Raw genomic sequence first — 13,946 nt, 5'->3', positions numbered from 1 at the left:
CAACGTCTGTTCATGATATAAAAAAAAAAAAACATTTAGCAAAGTAGCAATAGAAGGAAACATTCTTATCTAATAAGGATATCTAAAAAAAAAAAGAAAGAAAAAAACACCTATAACTGAAATTATTCTTAGTGGAAAAATATTGAATGTTTCCCCCTTGAATTAAAAAATAAGATAAAGATGGCACCCGGGTAATGAATTCATTTTCTGCTTAAGTTATATCAGAAGAGTTTTCATATTTTGTAACATCAGAACCTTTTCAGAGTAGGAGAGTTGTTTTCCAGTGGTCCTGAGTAATTCTCCAAACTTGTCCTTTGCCATGTGAAAGTGCTCTGTAGAACCTGTCCAGTATTGGACTAGAAAAGCATAACTAATGTTTATCTTTCACCCAAGAAGATGACAATATTATTGGAAACCACTAAAATTAGAGTCTCTCCAATACTAAGGGGTTACTTGAAGGCTTGTAGAGAACCCTTTTCAAGGTCTGATTTGGGACACTGTGATGCAATGCACACCACTGGTATCAAAACTAAAGCAGCGATGTCCCCTCCTTTGCTTTTCTGAATCCATGGCCATAATAAGGAAATACTATGTCTCTCTGTCAATATGCCCTTTACGGGGTCATCTGGCACAAGTAACAAGATGACCTCAAATGATTTGAAATTTAAGTAGAAAGTCTTTGGAAAGAAAATGTAATATTGTCTCAGCAAGTGTCCAAATTCCTTTCCTATTCGCAATAGCCTAAAAAAGACTGTCTAGTTAATTATGATGAATTCACCTCATTTCTTTCTCAATGTGAGACAAAATTCAAACCACTGATTAGTGAGCTGTCTCAGAAGAAATGGAGATAGCAAATTGACCCCTTGCCCCATTTATAATGGTGGTAATAATATGTACCACACAGGGTAGATGTGAGGCTTAAATAGATAAAGCAGATATATTTTGCAAAATGCCAGATCATAGATCATCATGGTTACTATGATTCCTCTTAATATCACCACCATCATCATGTCATCATTAATTATCATATGCCATGTGCCAGGCCCATATTCAAATACTGAAGGCAGAATCATATTCGTTTGTGGAGTTTCATAATCCCTAGGAGATACTTAGCCATTAAAAATTGATGATACAATTGTTCTGAAAGGAAAAGGTTTTAAGTTCACCATATTACAGGTTGTTGGGAAAGAATTTATTAATTGAATAGTCTAGGAAATGGGTGATTAAACAATCTTTTTAAAAATATTCAACCTGAATATTTATATACATAGGAAATATGAAATATGATGTTGTAAAAAGTCAACCTAAATGGGGATTAAGAAACGAAGACAGCCCTGGAGGGTTTGGCTTGGTGGTTAGAGTGTCGGCCCTGGAACCAAAGGGTCTCGAGGTCGATTCCGGTCAAGGGCATGTATCTCCTTGCAGTTTGTCCCTGGCCCTGGTTGGGGTCATGTGGGAGGCAACCAATTGATGTGTCTCTCTCAAGTGGATATTTCTCTCTCTCTATCCCCCCTCTTCCCACTCTATCTGAACATAAATGGAAAAATATCCTCAGGTGAACATTTAAAAAGAGAGAGAGAGAGAGAGAGAGAGAGAGAGAGAGAGAGAGAGAGAGAGAGAAAGAAAGAAAGAAAGAAAGAAAGAAAGAAAGAAAGAAAGAAAGAAAGAAAGAAAGAAAGAAAGAAAGAAAGAAAGAAAGAAAGAAAGAAAGAAAGAAGGAAGGAAAGAAGGGAAGAAGGAAGGAAAAAGGAAGGAAGGAAAGAAAGACACATTTTGGAACAGAAAAAGATCTGAGTTGTTAACCAAATTTTGGGTCAGGTGCTGGCCAGAGTTTGCACCTTTTCGACTCCACCAGCAGATGGTGCTGTGAAGTAGAATAAGGCCTGCCCAGAGAAGAGCATCCTTGTGCTGAGCTCAGAATGACTTAACCACAATATAAGGGAATCTTTATATTTGTTTGTATTGTTGTTGGTTTACTTATTTTCTATTTGATCCACTGGGAATGACTTGGGAAAACATTTTTTTAAATAATTATTTTATTTCAAATATTATTTTATGGTTCATAAAGTACTTTTAGATAACATCTGTTTCTATGTCATTTTCATAATAACACTTCAGCAAGGTAGGCAAGTCCTGGCATCCCTAATTTCTTGACTAATTTGAGACTCATAAAGATTATTCGAAAGGCTCAGCTTCTTATAGTTAGTAGGTAATGGTGGTAAGAATTGAATGCTGTATTTCTGACCCCAAGCCCAGCAAACTTCTTTTACACTTTTACATTACACTTCATTTTACCTTTATAAAATGAAATGCAAGTGTCAGCAATATGAGTTTTTAAGTTCACTGAATTTAGAAATATTTGAATGAACATTACTTAGAGCAAGATTTTTAACTTCATGGGTACGATGTCTTAAGTGGCTAAGAGAGTTCTGAAAACATTTCGCCTTAGTAAGCATCTCAAAGAAGAGCTTCATAATATAAACTTTAACAAGATGAAATAAAATGCAGTTATAATTTTTTCTTTGTTTACAAATCTAATTCTTTGTAAGTAATTGTAAATACCAAGCTCTAAAAGTCTTAGCAATCAAAGGTTCTGAACGTATTTTAAAAGAATTAATACTTAATTTAAAAAACAGTTTATATTGTAATAGACAAGAAAAATATATTGATTCTGTTTTGTTCATATATTTTCACTGTGAAAAAGTTGTTCTAGTAACTTACATGTGTATCCACTAGAGAGACAAGCTGTCACAATTTCTGTGGAGCTGAAGGGTGTCTTGAGCCTCGGGACTTTAAGCACTAAAGCTGGGTCAGTCCTCGGCAAACCAGGACAGTTGGTCACACTAGCACACACATATAATATTTTATTCTTTATATATATGTATAATTTATTAGTTTTTTTTTTCCTAATAACTTGAATCATTTTGCACAATGTTGCCTATAGCAACCTTTTTTTTTTATCCTCACCCGAGGACATTTTTCTATTTTTTGTTCAGATAGTGTGGGAGGGAGAGAGAAACATTGATGCGAAAGGCACTCATCCAGTGGTTGCCACCTGCATGACCCAACAAGGGCCAGGGACAAACCACAACCAAGGTACGTGCCCTTCGCGGGAACCGAACCCTGGTCTTTCTAGACTGCAGGCCAACGCTTTAATTGCTGAGCCAAACCAGCCAGGGCATAGCGACCATTTTTGATGAATGAATGTGCTAAACTAAGCCAGCATACTAATATATATTTTAAATATTTAATCTCAGTTTTACACATTTCTTACTGTCTCATTTTGTTGTCACTGTGTATTCTAAAACCCTTTAAGTACTATTAGTAAAAAAGAAAATATCAGTCAACCAACTTCCTGAGAATTTCTAAAATGTATTTCCTAAGTATAGTCTAGTTTAAAAAAAATTTTTTAAATTATAGTCAGCATGCAATATTGTGTTAGTTTTAGGTATATCACATAGTAATTAGACACTTATATACCTTATGAAGTGATCACATTAAGTCTAGTACCCATCTGGCATCATATGTAGTTATTACAATATTATTGGCTATATTCCCTATGCTGTACATTTTACCCCTGTGACTAATTTTATAACTGGCAGTTTATAAGACTTCTTAATCTCTTTATTTTTTTTTTTTGTCCATTCCCCCACCCCCACATCTGGCAATCATCATTTTGTTTCTATTTTGTTTTGATTATTATTTTGTTTTGTTTTTTAGATTTCACATATTAATGAAATCATCTGGTATTTGTCTTTCTCTGTCTCATACTTCATTTAGCATAATACCTTCTAGGTCCATCCATGTTGTTTCAAACGGTGAGATTTTCATCCTTTTTATGGCTGAGTAATATTCCATTGTAAGTATATGCAACATCTTTTTGATCCATTTGTCTCTCAATGGACACCTGAGTTGTTTCAAAATCTTGGCGATTGTAAGTAATACTGCAGTGAACATTTGGAGGAATAAAGTACATGGTCTTTTAAATTTAAGCAGAAGTGCCCTGGCCTGTTTGGCTCAGCCCATGGACCAGAGAGACCCGGGTTCGGTTCCTGCTAAGGGCATGGTTGAGTTTGTCCCTGGCCCCGGTTGGGATCGTGTGGGTGGCAACCAGTCAATGTGTCTCTCTTATGTCGATGTTTCTCTCTCTGTCTCTTTCTCCCCCTCCCCCTCCCCCTCCCACTCTATCTGAAGATAAATGCAAAAATGTCCTCTGGTAAGGATAAAAAAATAAATAAACAGAAGTACTCTACTGGATAAGGATTAGATTAGGTGATCAATCAATAATGGATTAAAGAAGATAGAAGTGCATTTTTCTCTCATGTACAAGTCCTGGGAAGACAGCGCAGGGCTGGCAAGGGAACCTGACGCCATCGGAGACCCAGGCCTCTTCCCCACTGTTACCCTGGATGTCATGTCTGAGATGGTTACTGAGATTCCAGCCATCACTGCCACATTCCGGTCGGTGAGAAGGGGAAAGGGAAAGAGAATCGCGTTCAACATTTCAGTGTCAGCCAGAATTTAGTCATATGGCCACATCCAAATGCAATTAATGCTGCAAAATATAGAGTTTATTCTGAGTGACCCTGTGTGTCATTAAAACCAGAATTCTATTACTTAAAAAAAGAGGAAAAATGGATATCAGGGGATAATTAAAAGTCCTTTAAGCACCTATCCAGACTTACTACTATAGCATATTAAATTACTACTTTTGTAACCCAAACATACTTTATTTTCTTCTGTTTGTTTATTCTCTGCCTTCAACATATGATTCTTGTAAAAAAATGTAAAGTTCACTTATATTTAACTTGTCAGCATATGTATTTGCATATATCTTGGCTTGCATCATCTTGATTCCCTTGAACAGACATAATTCATGCTGAAATGTGGAAAAGAATTGAGAGCATTCTTAACTCTCTGCTTAAGGCTGAGTCCAATATTTCTTCTTCCAGCTAAGCATTCAAGTCATATAGATGATAGCTAAACAGGGGTTTGCATGTGACCACTGTGCCTACAATCTTGAATTATGTCATCTCCAAGGGTCTGAGACTGTCCTATGACCTCATAACTGAAACTTCCTTTGAGAGACATCAGCCTGGTTTTGTGAGTCTCACAAGTAGGATGAAGCTATACTGATACCATGAGTATCCTCAAAGATTCCTAGCTTCATAGAATTTTATTGCTAAAAAGTATGGAGTCCAACTCCCTCCTTTTCCTGAGAAGACCCAGAGGAGTTAAGTAACTTGTCTAAGGACATCAAGCTATTTAGTTGCAAAAAGGAACCTTGATAATTACTCCTGGCCCAATTCTCCAAATGTCATGAACAAGATGTGACCTCTGCTTGTTCAGGCCCTATCTTTAGGTGGACACATAATCACAGTGATTCCACCAGATTTCCCATTGACATTCAGAAGCAGCTTTGTGATGTTCTAGCAGCCCTGCATAACCTCTGCAGGAGAACAGTGATGGGGTAGTGGGTTACCACCCCATCTGCCAGGTAAAGGAGCTTGACTGTCCCCTCCTCCCTGTGTAGTAAGAGAATGGGATGTTTGTTAAAGGCAAGAATCATTGTTTCTTTTCAAGATTTGTAGATCTTCCAAATAACAGTCCTAAGCCATTTCTTTCTTCCTTTTTTTTTTTGTTTATCCTCACCTGAGGACATTTTTCCATTTTTTATTCAGATACAGCAGGAAGGAGAGAGAGGAAGAGAGAGAAAGAGAGAGAAACATCGATGTGAAAGGGACACATCGAGTGGCTGCCACCCACACAACCCAACCAGGGCCGGGGACAAACTGCAGCCAAGGTACATGCCCTTAGCGGGAACTGAACCCGGGTCTCTGTGGACTGCAGGCTGACGCTCTAACTGCTGAGTCAAACTGGCCAGGGCCTAAGCCGTTTCTTTAGGTGTCATATGTATCTGGAGAACTCAGATAATTCTTTTTTTTCTTTTTTCACATTACATAGGACAGACAGATGTATGCACTCATAGAATCATCAAATTGGAAGGGACCTAGAGATCATTATTTTCTCAATTTCTTGATTTCTCAGTTGCAAAAACTTACCCCAGAGAGATGGACTGACTTAGCCAAGATCATATTTCTTCCTTATGATTTATTGAAAGCCAAAGCTTAAAATAATTCCATAGTTTGTTTCTGATATTAACTCTTTTATTTAAATAATAGACTATGATCTGAAAATTAATTGCCTGCTTTACATGAGAATAGAAAAGTGTGGAGTTGCTCCAAAACCTTTTTAGATTTAAAATCACATGACATGGGCTAGGTTTATAAAATATTTTATTTACAAAAATAGTCAATAAAATTAATACAAAACCATTTTACAATATAACTTATATAACTATCTTCTCAAAAAAGTGACATTTGATTATAACACATAAACTACATTTATATTTGTTAAGTCACATTGTAGTATAAATACATTTCATCATCATTTTTTTATAATAAGGTACATGCCAATAACAATGAACAATGGACAACAAACGTTATTTCATTATTCTTCCAATGTAAAAGTCATCTCTGGCCAAAACAAAATTAACCATAGAAAAGTAAAACAATTGTCCTTCTGTTCAACAACACAGTCCTTTTTAATTATTTGAGAGTTTATCTGACAAAGACACAACATTAATTTGAAAGCACCATGGCATCGAGTCTAGTAACAATATCCCAAAAGCCTTCTCCAATGTCTTCGCTCAACTGTTTATTCAGTATTTTGCCAAGATAAATAAAGACTGATCTCACTCTCTCCTTCATTAGTCTCAAGTGTTCTTAGTATGCATTGAGGGTTTTAGACCTTCCCAACTGACGTATGTTTAAAATGTGAGTTTCTTTCTTTGGCTTCAAGTAGAGTTTCACAACACTTAGGAAACGTACTGAGCTCCTCCATGTGGCTGAATCTCTGTGACTCCCCATCCAACAACATTTCCCCGGATGTGACAAGAGTCTGCTCCGCCGGTCTCTCTTATCTCTTCATTGCTGAGAACACGATCCCAGATATTGAAGCCTGTGAGTCTTCCAGAAAAGGCTAACGTTTCATCAAAGCCACCGCCCACACAGCAGTCATTCTTTTCTTGGCCAATCTGCAGTATTCCACCCTCGGGAACAACATGACCTGTGGCCATCCCAGCAGTGGTAGCCACCAGGTCACCGTTTACCCACAAGGCCGTTTGCCCTCTCTCTGACTTCCAGGTGCTGCACAGATGGCTCCACCTTCCCAGGGAAGTCACAGTATCGGCAACCAGTCTGTTCTCCTCTCCACCCACCACGAACACCATGGACTGATAGCTGAGGTACAGCTGGATCTCATATGGATTCCTCTTCGTGCCATAGGAAAACAGGATGGTTTTGTTTAATACATCTGTGGCTTTGACCCAAATGCAGGCACTAAAAGATTCAAGCTTCACTGGTGTCGCCGGATGCACACTTCCAAAAATCTTCTTGGAACGCATTGGGAATAAAATCGCTGTTTCACAACCTAGAGTGGCAAGAGAAGAAGAAAAGTATGAAAGAAAAATATAAAGTCATTGAGAAATGATTCCAGTATTTTGATATTTTAGCATGGGCATTTTAATGACTACACATGAAAATTATCTGCAGTATCACATTATGACCTGAGGGGCCTCAAGTATATTCTCTGTAGAGCAAAGAAAATGGAAATAAGAATAGCCAATAGTCTCATTCAATGACGCATCTAAATGGAGAAGAAGGCGTGCAGAGAAATGGTCCAAACCCACAACATAATGAAAATCATGTTTTAATAACTATTTCCCTTCCTGATTAGCTTTCTGTTACAACTATTTTTAAAAAATTGTTGAATCACTATGCATTAACTTTAAACAATGACACTATAATTTCTAAGAACTCAGAGTCAAACTCATTCCCCTCTCCTTGACTTCACCAAGCTCCTAGAACAAAAACATGGGAAATTCAGTGGATCTAGCTCACCCTGTTTAGCCATTGTTAATATGCATTTTTAAACAAAAACTCGACGACATTTTGTTGCTGAATACATTTTAATATACTACATGTTCTCAGATATTTGTAAACTGTGAGAAGTTTGTAGAAAACTACCTTTGAAAAGCAACAATGTATAATAATGATGACTAATTTTTATTGGGTATTCACTATATACCAGATACTGTTCTTAACACTTTATATGTCTTTTTTTTTTTTTTAATCTTTACCTGAGGATATTTTTTTTTCCATATATCTCCAGATAGACTGGGAGGGGGGGGAGAGAGAGAGAGAGAGAGAGAGAGAGAGAGAGAGAGAGAGAGAGAGAAACATTGATGTGAGAGAGACACATCGACTGGCTATCTCCTGTATGACCCTGACCAGGCCGGGGATAAACCACAACTGAGGTACATGCCCTTGATTGGAATCAAACCCGAGACTCATTGGTCCGCAAGCTGAAGCTCTAACCACTGAGCCAAACCAGCCAGGGCGTTATATATTATTTTAGTCTTCATATCAACCCTAAGAGATAGTCTTAATATTCCCATTTGGCAGATGAGAAACTGAGTCACGGAGCGCTAAGTAACTGAGATATATTTACATAGATTATAAGTGGTAAAACTGGGATTTGGACCTGGGCACTCTGGCTGCAGAGGCCACACCCTTAACTTGCACACTGCATTGCCGTCTAATGGGAGAAGAGCCCCTGGATTTGGCTAGGACAGCTGGAATGCAGTTTGTGGTTGTACTACTAGTAAGCTGTGCAGCTTGTGATGAGCCCTCTAATCTCTTCAGGCTTTACTGTTTTCCATAAAAGGCTCTTCCTTCCATTCTCCTTCCAATATTCTGCAAGTCAGTAAGCAACAACTATGTGGCACTCAGGAAGAGCTGTGTATTCAAAGGATATGCTTTAAAAACTCTTATTTTGGCCCTGGCCAGTTTTGCTCAGCAGTTAGAGCATTGGCCTGTGGACCAGAGAGTCCCAGGTTCGGTTGTGTTAAGGACATGTACCTTGGTTACAGTTTGTCCCTGCTCTGGTTGGGGTCGTATGGGTGGCAACTACTTGGTGTTTTCTCTCACGTCAATATGTCTCTCTCACATTGATGTTTCTCTCTCTCTCCTCCTCCCTCTTTCCTTCCCACTCTACCTGAAGATAAATGCAAAAAATGTCCTTGGATGAGTTTAAAAAACAAAACAAAACAAAAAAACTCTTACTTTGTCCTCATGCTTATAAATACTATTTAAGCAGTAAAAGAAAACTTTAAGGAAGAGTGAATTCTTCCAAGGGATTGGTGGAGAGCATAATTCTGCTAAAGGGTACTTAGAAGGAGACTTCAAAGTTGAGGGTTGGGAGCTCAGTGAACTCCCCACTCTGTCCCTCTCCAGGCCACATGACTGGTAAGTCAGCTGGAAACACTGAACTTAAGACCTCTGAGGTGTCTCTGGGAAACTCTGTGCTAAAAGCTTTATCAGGTGAGCTCTACTTTATGCTGACCTCATATATGTATAAAAGAACATATATGAGAACTAAATTAGGACTAGGCATTCCCTTTCTAACAACCTAAAAACGATCTGCCATAAAATAGCTTTGAAAAGTAAAGTTGCAGAGCATTTATAGACTAACTGGTGAATAGACCGAACATGGAGGAATCAAAGGTCCGTGCGAAGTGTGGTCTGCTAAGTTAAATGCTGCAAGTAAGTGGCTAAGGGCTAGGCTCTGTACTAAAAAAATCAAACAGATATAAATAGTCAAAGAAAATACTGAGATCATAAAATCCTATAAAAGTAACTACACTACTAAAGCACAAGATTGGTTCTGTCACACTTTGGTATTAACTTTTTCACTGAATTATTTGAATTTTTGAAGATTTTGAAAAAGTAATTTTTAATGAGACATTGATTTTTTTTCCCCAAATGAAATTGGTAGGTGCATTTTTTTTTTTTTTCTAGCTGTGTTAAATAAATCAAACAAAGATCATGCGGGGGGGGGGGGGGGGGGGGAGATCACATTATGCCTGGGCATTTAAGATATTTCCTGTAATGTTTCAGAAAAGTAGTGTTCAAGAGGGTGCCCACTGCAACCTAATTAACTGATTTCCTGTTTAAATACGCCCAGAGAGTCTGGGTTGCATTCCAAAGCATCCCTTCATTGCCTCTCAAAGACCTAGCTTCCCCTGAAGGTTGCCTGGCTATTTGAGTTCAGGGAATAGAACTGCATGTTGGCAGTTTTTTGTTTTTGTTTTTGTTTTTTCTGGTTTCTTTTGGGAACCAGTGATTGAGGCTCTTGATATCTCTTTAAAATGTCAGAAACTCTCTCCTGAAATGGCTTTTAACTAATAGGTTTTCCTGATTATGTTATCAAAGACCAAACAAAATTAAAACCAGGTTCTTCAGAGACCAACAACAGAATGATTAGAAATCCCTTAGAAGCCAAGCTGGCAGGAAACCAAGAGAGGGGAAATCAAAGCATGTGGGTAAATGTGTTATTGGATTTCATAAAAATTAACATTTTAGAATTCAGAACTACATCCCTCTTCTGTTCTAATGTGCAGAGGTTAAGATGAAAATTAGTGCAATTCTTTAGTTTTTCAGGTACATTATATGTACAACGACTTTACCTGGATTGCAAAAGACAAGAAATTTTACTCATTGATATAGCCACAGAATTATAATTTGTCTCCTTGTCACTTACATTGAGAATCTATTGTATATTTGTTATTATGATCCCCCCAAGCCTTACTTAATATTTAAGAAAATATGTTCTGTACTGGTAAACAATCTTCAAATATTTAGGAAAGACTGATATTCTGGTATGGTTTCTGTAATTTTAAGTGAAATGTGCTCTCACACATGCTTATGATTTTTCCTTATACTCCATCAAATCAGAGTTGTTCTAGTGGAAATATAGGGAAAGATGGCATTGTTTGTAATTGTTTCCAGTTTCTGAGATTCTCGGGAAAAGTGCAATTATAGAACACTAATTTTCTAATATAGCCCACAAATAATTGTTGCATCACCATTTCCTAGAAATTTTGACTTATGAAGGAATGTTACTTGGCTCCCAATCTTCTCTTTATTTCTTTCAACCATCTTTAAAATGTATTATTTAGGCCCACATGCGTTTGGAGGTTCATGGAATATCACACAGGACTTTGACAAATTGCGGCTTGTTTGAACCACCTCTCCCTTGTTTGGCCCTGACGCCCCCTCCCACTTAAATCCCAGGGATGGCACAGAGGTACCAATTGGCTCTTACATTGATGGTTCCATTTTGGCTCCTCAGCGGCCAGTTTATTCTAAAACGCACACCCTGGGACCTCCAGTAGCCAGAGAATTCCACAGACCCCCGGGGCTTGGGCCCCCTCAGAAATTCCACTAACCCCTCACGAGATCAGATTCAGCCTCAAGTCTCTTGCTCAGAACCAGCAGGGGGGGAAAGGCCGGCCCAGGGATTGAAAAACGTCCCTAAAAATTAGGCTGGGCCCTGAAATAGCACGGGGAACCAGAGCTCCCCTAAAGAGAGAGGCAGGCTAAAGTTAGAAGAAGTGGAAATCCCTAACGGAGGGAAAGGAGACCGCTGGAGAGGTCACGGTTATAACTGGCCAATAGCGCCCCTGCGAAGCCTGGTGGATCGGGTGTCAGTTAGGGGCCCTTGTCTATTTCAAGACGATGATGGTCACGTCCACAACTATCTTAGGGGATCCTCGGGACTGGAGAATATGTTTTAAAGCCAGTTTTCCCACCTCGTGTAGTATGCCAGAGCTCTATGGCCATGCGTGGAGAAACAGGGGTGTGTGTGTGTGTGTGTGTGTGTGTGTGTGTGTGTGTCCCACATTAAAGCGTCCCCTGGAGGATGGCCTGGCTTGGCTTCCCTAAACGCTCGGAGAACAAAGCCGCAGGGGTGTCCCTGCGTGGCCTGCACCCTTACCTGCGGGCAGCCAGTGGCGGGCCGCCCAGCCCTGCACCATGCGGAGGTCCGCTCGCGTCCGCTGCAGCTCCTCCAGCACTGCGCCCAGGGCGCGCCCCGCCTCCTCCTCCGGGCGCTGCGCCTCGGCGCCCTCCAGTCGTGCCAGCCTGCGGCCCGCATCGCGGCTCGCCTGCAGCAGCTCATCCAGCGCCGGGGCCAGCCTGGCCTCCGCGGGGGCCGCCGGTGCGCACGGCCTCGCCAGGCTGCCGCTGAGCCGGCCCAGCTCTGCCCGCAGCCCCCGCAGCTCGCCCCGGAGGACGTCGTCGGTGGCCTGCAGCAGCATGCCCTCCCTCATCTGCGAGTCCTCCAGCATGATGAAGAGTTTGTCCCACTCGGAATGCTCCCGACGGCAATCACACGGCGTGGCTAGGGCGCGGGAGACACACACATTACCAACCCGCCCAGACCCTCCTTGAGTGTGCCTTGTAAAAGCTGACCTCCCTGGCTGGTTCCCAAATTACTGCCCATCCCAGCACCCCGTTAACTTTTAAAGGACACCTCGAAGAAACAGCGTGTAAATATCTCGAAGAGGACAGGAACCATTCATGCAGACACATATTAAGTTGAACTCTATGAAATTGCCGTTCGTGTAGCTCAAAACAGGCAAATGCCGGCGATTTCATACGGCTCAACTCATTATGTATGTGTCAGAGACAACTTTTTGAAACCTTTCCTAAAGTGCTGCTCTCTTTTGCAAAACAAACTGCACTATTCATCTCGTTTCATTAGCTACAAAGTATACGTATAATTTTTACACCCAAAGAAGTGGATATGTAGTTAGGAGTAGCAGAGAGAGAGTTAAAAAGAACTTACGGTCCTCAGTGGGATGGAGTCCATTGTCTATTTCGTTGTCCAAATTCACATACATGAGCTCATAATCATCGGAGTTGTCGGCACACACTGCAGACCAGAGAACACAAACTACGATCGCGTAGAGATGCATTGCTGAGAGAGACAAAGTTCTTCCGAGACTTCCCACAGCTGGCGGGAGGGGACCAGGGAGAGCCTCTCCAGTGATCGGTGTTTGAGCAGAAGAGTGAGAGTGAAAGGCAGGAGCCCGGAGCCCTTAATAAATGCTGGGGAAGCCTGAATGAGGATGAATGAGTAATGCCGGTGGCACTGCATAACGGGAGTTCCCCTGAATTTGAGGGGGAGGGGGCTGGGTGGGAGGGCGAGGGCGACTTGGAGGTTGCACAAGAGTAAACCACAAAGGTTTGCACTGCAGTCAGATTAATTGGAGGAGGGTCAGAGGGGAAAGGGAGTGGGGGCGGTCCTGGGCTAAGACTGTGCCCCTGAGGATTAGCTGTTGTAACTTGAATTGGTAGCACTGAGGGATGCAAAGGAGGGGGGCGGGGAGGGGGAGAAATGATTCAGTGGGCATAGAGGTATGAGAGCAAGATCTGGATTTCAGCGTTTTGTGTGCGCTTTTATTATTTCACAACTTTTTATGTGTAGAAAACTCTTTTCACTTTTTCTTTGTAACCAGTTTTACAGGTCCAAACTGTGAAAAGTTACTCTCTGATTCCAAAGTAAACCAACTCAGTAAGAATCTGTGTGGCTCTAGAAGCCAAGTCTGTTCCTAGTTATTCCGTCTTTAATTCTTCTGAAGTTGCAACTATACTTTTAGAAACACACGTTTTAAATGACAATGCAGAAAAACTGATAAACCTAAAATGAGAAATAGCTGGTGAAAAGGAATAAACTGGTTTCAGGTATGTTTTTCATAACCTGATATTATGTGTAAATTAGATTATTCCACTAGGCTTAGAGTCAAAGATCATGTTTTTAAAGTTAATTTAGTGATTCCTGCTTCTGCCGGTATATGGAGGTCTATATAAACTGAAAACTTTCCTGCACAAAACACCTAGAAATGTGTTTAAATTATAATAAACATTTTAAAAGTACAAATAAGTCTCCACCCCCCCCCCCCCCAAGGAATAAGAGAAATATCCAGGGTCCAAAGATAGAGAAGGAACCAAAGCCAACAAGGTAAGCCCAAGAGCTGATGC

The 13,946-nt window shown here is 40.3% G+C and overlaps 2 protein-coding genes across 2 annotated transcripts in view; one reads left to right on the top strand and one right to left on the bottom strand.

Annotated features, from left to right (window-relative positions):
* Window positions 1–13,946, top strand: part of VEPH1 (ventricular zone expressed PH domain containing 1) — a 229,245-nt gene that overhangs the window by 49,597 nt on the left and 165,702 nt on the right. The gene's annotated exons all lie outside the window — the stretch shown is intronic.
* Window positions 6,280–13,039, bottom strand: PTX3 (pentraxin 3). Its single transcript, XM_036242765.1, has 3 exons — window positions 12,751–13,039; window positions 11,899–12,303; window positions 6,280–7,491 (listed from the first exon to the last, which is right to left on the bottom strand). Exons 1-3 carry the CDS (start codon window positions 12,878–12,880, stop codon window positions 6,878–6,880), a joined length of 1,149 nt encoding a protein of 382 aa, XP_036098658.1. The 5' UTR covers window positions 12,881–13,039; the 3' UTR covers window positions 6,280–6,877.

The sequence above is a fragment of the Molossus molossus genome, unplaced genomic scaffold, assembly GCF_014108415.1.
Source record: "Molossus molossus isolate mMolMol1 unplaced genomic scaffold, mMolMol1.p scaffold_m16_p_5, whole genome shotgun sequence".
NCBI classification, from domain to species: domain Eukaryota; kingdom Metazoa; phylum Chordata; class Mammalia; order Chiroptera; family Molossidae; genus Molossus; species Molossus molossus.
Note: the sequence above shows the minus strand (reverse complement) of the source record. Positions and strands in the feature narration are given on the sequence as shown.

What these genes read in the sequence shown, in the direction of transcription:
- PTX3 (XM_036242765.1), bottom strand. Translation starts at nt 12,880, where the DNA reads ATGCATCTCTACGCGATCGTAGTTTGTGTTCTCTGGTCTGCAGTGTGT. An exon ending in ACTCCATCCCACTGAGGACC is followed by an intron (nt 12,304 to 12,750) that starts GTAAGTTCTTTT and finishes CCCGCGCCCTAG; the next exon opens with CCACGCCGTGTGATTGCCGT. An exon ending in CCGCCACTGGCTGCCCGCAG is followed by an intron (nt 7,492 to 11,898) that starts GTAAGGGTGCAG and finishes TTGCCACTCTAG; the next exon opens with GTTGTGAAACAGCGATTTTA.